Consider the following 9,217-nt stretch of genomic DNA (forward strand, 5'->3'; position numbering starts at 1 on the left):
AATTAAGAGTAAAACAAACAGGAAAGGGATTTGATGGTAGAACCGACAGCCCTAGCTCGTGTCTAGCATGAAGCTTGCCACCATCGAAAGAATTCTTGCACGTCATCGAAGGGCGCTTTCTCTGGTCTAGATACAAATTCATGATCGCAGTGTTTAAGGTATCACCACCGAACCACTTAAAGAGGCGAAATAACGCATGCAAAGCCGTACTTCGACCGCTCACGAGCTGGTAGACCAACCACAAACTCAAATTATCAAATCCTAATACATGCATGCTTGTATTGGCATTGAGGAAAACAAAATATTGCTTAGTTCCGAGAGTATGTGGACTTAGAGAACATAGTGAAAGCTTCATTTACGAAGTATAAATAGCCCAGACGAAATTGGTCTATGTGGCGCACATAATTATCAGGTTTACAAAAAAGTGTATTTGTATACAATTAGAAAAACGGACGCCTACCGGTTGCCGACATATTAATAGAGTGGTTTAGCAGCAGGAGCTTGTGCGAGTTGTAGACTAGCGCCAATCACACAAACCTAATCACACTGCCGCACACGTTGGTTTGCCAGCGAAGCTTTTTGAGGAGAGCTTAGTCCGCTCTGGACCTCGTCCTCGTCGAGGACGCCGCTGTGCTCTTCGCCATCACTCGAAACCTACGTAGCGCTCGCTTTTCCTACTGCGGAATTCGAGCTGCCATAGCTCGCATAGCCTCAATAAATGCCATGCGCTCTTCCTTTTCTAACGCTAAACGCTCTCGTTCTAATGCTATGCGGTTTTCCTCGTTCGCTACCTTTTTGAGCTCCACAGTACGTGCAAACTCATCTCGTTCTTCGACGTGTGCCATCAACTCAGCGAACTTGTCATGCTTGCTCGTTCTCCCCTTCATTCCGGTCATGGCCTCGTCCCGCATTGCATCTGCGCGCTCGTCGTCTCGCTGCTTGGCTTCCTTGGCCTGCTTCTTCTCCTCCTCCACCGTCTCAGCGTCATCGAACAGCTCTAGCACGTCGGCGAGCAGGTCGTCCCTCTCGGTGTGCTCTTCATCGATACCACTGGCTGCTGCACTTCTAGCCATTTTGGCCTTGAAGTCGGTGAGCAGCAGAGAGCAGCGCTCTCGGCATCGCCTGCCCATGCAGCCGTCTTCCCGCCACGCTCCACCTCGAATGATTTCGCTGCGAGCACCTCCTTGAGCAGAGCATCGTCGTCGTCCTCATTGAAGCGGACTTGTGTCTTGCGCTTCTTGGTGGGGCGAGAAGACTCCATGGGCGGCGGCTGGTGACTGCTGGTGCAAGATGTAAGCTGGAAGAGCACTGGAACCGTGTGCTCCACCAACTTGTGGTTTACAGTATTCGGATGTTAAAGTGCATAGATATACATTTGTATACGACTTGTAGAAAGCTTATCCGTCGTAGCTACATCACTTGAGCGAACGTGTGACGCTCGTCTCTGGTATTCCTCACAAAAAAACTGGGCGTCACACGTTCGTAGCTTTCTGCCAAACCACTCTAATATTCAGCTGCAAAATCCATAGATGATAACACCCGCCTCCAGCAAGGCCACCACCATGCCGAAAAGGGTGGAGTTGCGTTTGAAGAAATAACTGTCGACTGGACGTACGCCTCGATATTTGTCTGCAACTATCATCTCAGTAAGCAGCACTCAACCTTGGCCTTCCCAATGATGGACTTACCGACGTTGCTGACTTTTAGTTTGATAATTTGAAGGCAAATGCCGAAGTGAGTCTATTTTAGTCCGTCTATCTAATCTGCCTAACTTGCACTGTTCTCCTGTCGTCCCCCTTAGCATCTAAACATTGAGTGTAGAGGCACCTTTTATTTGACATGAGTGTCATCGGCGCTACTATACAGCTGCCTCAACCAAGAAACACCGCTTCTAGCCTGACGCGGGTTTCTCGACGTGCACCCAGATCGCAACGAACATGAGACCCACAGCGATGGAGATAGAGCCCATGAAGTCACCCTGGTACATCAAACTCTGATAGCTCCAGCCGAAATACTCCTGAATACTCATGCTCACGCTCGGTCCCAGGTTGTAGACGATGAAAAATCCGATAAGCTTGGCAGCTAACAGCATGGAGTCACCGTGCGAGAATACGCGGTTGAAGTACGTCACAATGTTTCGCACCATAGCCCAAATGATACTGAGCACTGCGCCAGAGTTCACCAGCACATTCGGCAGCTCCGCTGGCGATCCACGCGGTGGACAGCATCTGAGATAGGTAGATATTGATCATTCATATCGCTTCTCCATGTCTTGACTTCACTATAGCCATAAATGTTCTGCTTTGATGTTCTTCGAAGATCGTTGATGTGTGCCATACCCAGCAAGCATACACCGGCGCCATATCAACAGACGTCCAAGCCCTAGACCTTGTTCAAGATAAATACATACCGCCGCCACACATGATTTTGTCGCACTGGGATCGCTTACTTTGCAAGTGTAGCCACCGATTAAGAAATAAATTTTATACTTGCTGCGCACAGGTACACCTATCAGGTCGGTTACGTGGTACGAGAGATCCCCCGAAATAACAGAAGTGTTACCACATCCATCGAAAGGTGTAGGGATGAGCTGAGCAGTGAGAACCCCGCCAAAGTATGGTAGCCGACATCAGCTTACCCAGCGCGCGTACTGAGCGATAGTGTCACAGCTCGCTTACGCCCCATTGCACACTGTAGGCCCCTCGCAGAGGGGTCGGAGCTCTCGTCCCTACTTTATCTACTACTCCCTTCAACGCCTGTGACGCGGGCCTGTTGTGACTAGCCGCCGCGAACTCGCTCTCGGTGGCGTGATGCCACTATCCTGACTCACACGCCCAGATTTCGACCTATTGCCACGGATCTGCTCTAGGCTTTCGTTCCCTGAACACACCGCTTCTCTGTCTTATTCTTACCCTCTCTGACTCACCACGCGTCCGTAACTTGCCAAGCGTTCACACTCCCTGCTTCTGTCCTTCCAACCTCCACCCGTGCAGCTCTGGCCGAGAGAAGCACCGACGATTCGATCCCCACTAAACCTCGCCAACTAAAGCCACTTGGATCACGCCTCTAGCGCCTACCCTACACCTCGCGGCCATACAGTAGCTCGGAGGGATCTCTCCTCCACGTCTAGTCGCCCGCTGTCGCTGCCTACCCGCTGTCTTGTATTTCCCGCACCCACTGTTGCTTACGTATCTGTGCTCACATCCCAAAGTAAAAGGCGATCCGGCACTGCTCTCCGTCCTCACGTCGCTTCCCCTCTGCACATCGGGTTCCTACAGCGATAGTTGATCGTTCCTGATTCGCTCGCAACCCCAAAGCGTCGCTTCCAGATACAAGATCGCGTTTGTGCGGCTCTAACTCGCCGCATCATGTAACCCCTCACTTCACTGACACATCCAGCATCTCCAACGTGCTTCCTACTGCCCGAATCATCGGGAATCAGCTTTAATGTCCCAAAACAATGGTATCAGCCTAGGGTCTTGAGCTAAATAGTAATTTTTACGTGGGAAAAATACCGAGATGATCCCTTGCTCCGAGAACTTCCCCCGTGAACGGTCGGGCATGTATCCAGAAATTCAAAACACCTCCTTTCTATCGCAGATGTAGACCAGTAAATACGACTATTGATATCAGCCCAATTCCTCGAAGTTACATGTATTAATAGTACCACAGCATAATTTAAGTGTAAGATTACGAGCCCCTGGTGTAAAAGTATATTCTCTCTACTAAGCGTTGGAGGGGACCCTTTCAACAGATAGAACAAACTAAACATTTATTTTTCATTGACTACGACTGGATAGCTATCGACGTGGGAAACCTTTTTTGCACTCAGACGAATAGAAATTTAGTGGCGGAAGCTGAACGACGGGGCTGTCGTAGTTGTCGGGGTATCGGAAGACGTGTCCTTAGTTGTGGGGGCCTGGTTCCACGTATTCCAGCTTGGGGACTCCATCCAAGTTCCCGTCTGCGTCGTGCCAGACTCCGGAGCTGGAGTAGCAGTGTTGCCGGTCCAGGAGTTCTGGGATTCGCCACTGGGAGGAGAGTTTTGCAGACTGTTGGATTCTCCAGTCGACGGAGTGTTCGAGTCTCCGCTTGAGGGGGTATTAGATTCACTTGATGGGGTGTTCGAGTCTCCGCTGGAAGATTTGCTTGAGCGATCGCCGGACGGAGTCTCGGAGTCAGCACCCGTTGACTGTGAAGTCTGCGAGGTCGTCGTTATGGTCGAGGTACCACCGGCTCCTTCAAGGGGAATGCAGTCCTCTACATTGCCACGAGGTAGTTTCGTTAGTAAGAGTAAGACATTACGTCTAAACAAATAACAACTTACTGTAGGACTGCCAAACCGTTTTACTGTCCACGCCCTGGAATGCCAACTAGTAGAAACGCATCTCCTTGCAGCCTCCGCTGCTACACGAGGAGTAATCCACAGGGAACACCGATTTGATGTCCTGGTTTTTCCGTACTTGCTGAAACAGTCGTCCTCGTACAACACCTTAGTGTCGTCAAGCCAAATCTCACACGGACCGACATGCACAAGAGCACGCGAAAAGGTAGCCTTGCCATCCTTGGGAATCGGTTGAGCCTTACCGTTAGGGTCCGTGAAACCACAATCGGTACCGTAGACGGACGTGTCGTCCATGAGCGTTTTCAGGTCTTTGAAGTTGTTGGCCGTCTTCAGAGACTTGAACGTTTCCACGCTTCCGGCGTTGTTACCGTCCCAACTCTCGCTGGCCCAAACGGGATCGATCTGCACGATCCATGCCGAATTCGCGGAGCCTTTGAACTGTGACTCGGGGATCAGCATGTAGCCATGAGCATTGGTGCTGGGAATCGAGGCTGCTAGAACAGCAGCCGACGCGAAAGCTGCAGCAGTGAACATTGCCGGTGAAGTAATTACGTAAGGGTAGCTTGTGGGTCGAAAGGAAAATATGAGAATGAGGAATTGTGAATACCGGAGGCGACCGAACCGGGTGTCGTGTCAGTGCCCCTGGGAGAGTCCCACGTACTGGAGCTCCCTATCATACGATTCTTTTCGAGTCATGACATTAAGTGGTCAAAGGATCAAATACCATAAGCTTATAGCAGCATAATTGACATCGAGCGCTACCACCTGTCGGGCGAACCCTGGGGATCCTCATATTGTATAGGACCTGAAATCCGTCTCCTTACCCAATCGCCAGGCGTCCAGCAACGCCAGCTTGATATCGCGAAGACAAGCTCCTTTTCAGGGTGTTTGTGGATCACTTGAGCGGGTGTTATCAGGTCATGCGTAGAATCTTGACAGCAAATTGACTATCCGGATGCCCACTTCTCCATGCATGTTCGTACTTACTTCGGTTGGCGTCCATCGTGGACAATGGAACTCCGGCAGAAGCTGGCAGCTAAACGTTTTACCTTAGAACTACTAAAATTTAAAAGGCCAGTAGTCGTAGATATTTTTAAACCAATTATTACAAAAAAAGAAGTTATTAAAATGGTGCCTTAGTGAGGGGGCCGGCACAACTTTGAGTGGTTAACAAATCACACGAACACAAAAAGCTGCAAGTCTGTCACGAAAAAAATGATATTGATGTTTATAGAACAAAAACCACTTTTCTTGCAGTTATTTCACTACCGACATGTTGCTTTCTGCAAGACATTTTGTTATATCAGGTACCTCGCACTTATGATGATAAAAACGCATCCTTACAATTTATAAGGTCTTTTGTGTGTCCTATACATGTACTACGACAAACTCAGGCAGCGTGACATACTTGTAGTGTATTGACATGGCCCAAGTCAGGTGTCGATTAAGGTAGATATGAGCACGATATAATTTGGTACGCGCTTCGCTACTTATCATTCGCACAAAACTGATGAGGCGGATGGAATCAATTCGTCCATCAGTTTTGCCATAAGGTACGATACTGGCCAGTGCCTTTGGCGTGCTGTTGTTGCGTCGTAAGTTACCACTCCAGGCTTTGAAAAAGGTTGCTAGGTGGATAAACCCCGATAACGTACACCGACGAATCATCGACAACCATGTACTGTAAATGAACACTCGATGAGCAGAGTGCGTCGCCTAGGAATACATCATGACGCTCATACATTCAAGCGCGACAGTATAGTACATGCAGCTCATGATGACCCCCCCCCCCCACTGGGGTCCGCCCCCCCAGAGGCAATTCTCTCCTCTGTAAAAATCGTCACATTGGCATCATTAAGATTTGCTGTTGCCAATCTCGAAACATTCCCTGACGGAATGTTGTAACTTGAAACTTTCAAGTCCCTGAAACTTCATTGACCTGCTTTTACTAGCAAACATATTATTATACTACGTATAGTAGAACTACATGTAGTACCACAGTACATTAAACAGTAATACTACGTACAGTACAATATTCCATAATCGTGTCGGACGGTGGTGGCGTTTCGTTTGACGGAGTAAAGTATGGTATTAATAAGGGGTCTGCAATGATACATCACTGCTGGAAACTGGTTGAAGACGGTAATGTGCGAATAGTTCTCGCCTAAGTACGAATAGAAGCTCAAAAAAAAAGTCTATCAGCTCTATCGATCATCACCAGCCGGCTTACGCATAACACTTTCCATTCAATTTGTATCATATTGTAGCCGTCTACACAGGGTCAAAGACTGACCAGCGGAGCTACACAACCAATATCTTCACTCAACACTGGCAAAAGCTCGACGATGTTTAGTTGCGACGTTTGCGGCCGTTGCACTTGGACGACGGGGCCGGACTGACCTCTGGGGTCTCTGCGGACGGGGTCTCCGGCGCCGATCCCTGATTCGGAGAGTCACCCGATGCCGGGGCCGGAGTAGGAGAATCGCCACTCGACGGGGTGTCCGATTTACCGCTGGATGGGCTGTCAGATTTGCCGCTTGACGGGCTATCAGATTTGCCACTAGACGGGGAATCGCCGCTCGACGGAGTATCGGACTGACCAGTTGATGAAGACGGAGACTGCTGCGAAGTGCCGCCCCCTCCGGAACCCTCGAGGGGAATGCAATCCTCTATAATGCCACAAGAGATCAATCGTTAGAAACCTCATAATGACCTCTAATACGAGACGTGGAATAGCACTACCAACTTACTGTAGGACTGCCACACAGTCTTGCCGTCCACGCCCTGGAATGCCAGCCAGTAGAAACGCATCTCCTTGCAACCACCGTTGTCGCACGAGGAGTAATCCACAGGGAACACCGACTTGATGTCCTGGTTCTCGTTTCCGTACTTGCTGAAACAGTCGTCCTCGTACAACACCTTGGTGTCGTCAAGCCAGATCTCACACGGACCCACATGCACAAGAGCACGCGAAAAGGTAGCCTTGCCATCCTTGGGAATTGGCTGAGCCTTACCGTTAGGGTCCGTGAAGCCACAATCGGCACCGTAAACGGACGTGTCGTCCATGAGCGTTTTCAGGTCCTTGAATTTGTTGGCCGTTTTCAGAGCCTTGAATGCGTTCACACTGCCTGGCTTGTTGCCATCCCAGTCCTCACTCGCCCAAACGGGGTCGATCTGCACGATCCAGGCCGAATTCGCGGAGCCCTTAAACTGCGACTCGGGGATCAACATGTAACCGTGAGCATCCGTGCTCGGGATCGAGGCCGCCAGAAGAACTGCGGTGGACGCGAAAGCTGCAGCACTCAGCATTGTTCTGTTTTTTGTTTCGTTGTTGGACCACAACACTTAACCGGAAGCCAAATTGGTGAATGAGATATTAATACGCTCAGTGGGTGTGCGTTGATTCCCGGAGGGAAGCACAGTTATGGAGAATCTCGCATCATGAGATCACAAGGTAAAATCTTGGCAGCACCGAAAACCAGATGGTGGGTTTGATCCGCAGTTATTATACTATCCAGGTCTGCGACGTCAAATTAATGCTAATCTGGAAACGTCCCCAAGTTATTAATTCAGTATGTATTCTAGCATGATACAAGATGCTCGCAATATTAATAGCAGCTGCAAGAATCGACACAAGCTTACTTGTCTCAATGTTTCTAGTACTATATTATATGATGTCTGCAGTTGACCAGAACCCCACGCAGCCAAACGTGTATAAAGTAGTACACATGTAGTAATTGATGTATCCTTTCGCGACTAAGAGCTGGTTTACATGCTAGAAAATAATGAAAAGCCATTCTCTAGTGCAGGATTAACAGCGAGGGGCCATACCTTGGTATCTCATGTGTCAATACAACTCATTTCGCATTGCCATTAGATAGGGTAATATCCTTATGATATAGAGCCAATGCCCGACAACAGTTGCTTAATTAGGCTAGCGATATCATGTTTATTATACGCACATGTACTTTAAAGTAAGTAAGGTAATAACGTTCTAACGATGCTTTGATTTCTAATTTTGCGGCTGGCACATACTTGTACTTCAAAGAACATGTCAGTTACTTTTTCAATGATATACTTATTATTATCCGGTGCGATGGCACAACCAGGTCTGATATTCTTGAAGTGTGTACCGGCTGGAACAAACCTTTACATGTACAGTACTGTAGTACGCTTGTATTAATAGTACATGTATTCAAGGCACGCTGTACCAGTACAAGTATTACCTACTACGTACAGTAGTAGTGAAGTAGTCATGTGTTGTACCCTTAATCCAGTGTAAGTAATGCCCGTTTCAAACCACAAAAATTTGCTAAACGTGCAGAAACATATTTTTGCAGATGCAAAAACACCAAAATAAATCTTGGCAACATGTTTATTCATCCCGATTATTGCCCGGTTAGTATTATCGGCAATTAAGGCACCTCCACAAATTTTGCTGTTGCTATTTGCTGTCAACCGCGGTCGAGCTAGCGGCTTTTGTTTATTAGAAAACATAATTAATTAAAAAAAACTATTAGCGGTATCGATTTGCTGATGGTGCGGGGGAGGTGTCCTAAACCCCAAAAGCTTTTATTGTAATAGCGTGTGGATATATTAACCAGATGACATCTTGTTAAGGGACAATAATCGTGTTGAACAATATTCATAATCAAAGTCGCCCAGCACTCGGCTACCAAGGCGGATTGCGAAGCTGCCTCAAAGCTGCTAGATATACAGTACCAATACATACCTTTTTTCTTACAGAGTATCAAAAAAATACAGACCCACCCCTTACATTTTGGATCTATCGATAATTACTTATCGTAAGCAAACCTGCAGATTTTATTAAGTATATCAAAGGCTGCAGGAAGAAATCTTTCATTATGAATA

At 48.0% G+C, this 9,217-nt stretch overlaps 1 protein-coding gene across 1 annotated transcript; it reads right to left on the reverse strand.

Annotated features, from left to right (window-relative positions):
* Nucleotides 1-6,694: 6,694 nt before the first annotated feature.
* PITG_05271 (uncharacterized protein) lies at nt 6,695-7,654 on the reverse strand (the record flags this gene model as incomplete). Its single annotated transcript, XM_002998896.1, has 3 exons — nt 6,695-6,923; nt 6,966-7,014; nt 7,096-7,654. 3 exons carry the CDS (start codon nt 7,652-7,654, stop codon nt 6,695-6,697), a joined length of 837 nt encoding a protein of 278 aa, XP_002998942.1.
* Between the last annotated feature and the right edge of the window lie 1,563 nt (nt 7,655-9,217).

The sequence above is a fragment of the Phytophthora infestans genome, genomic scaffold, assembly GCF_000142945.1.
Source record: "Phytophthora infestans T30-4 supercont1.7 genomic scaffold, whole genome shotgun sequence".
Classification (NCBI taxonomy): Eukaryota; Oomycota; class Peronosporomycetes; order Peronosporales; family Peronosporaceae; genus Phytophthora; species Phytophthora infestans.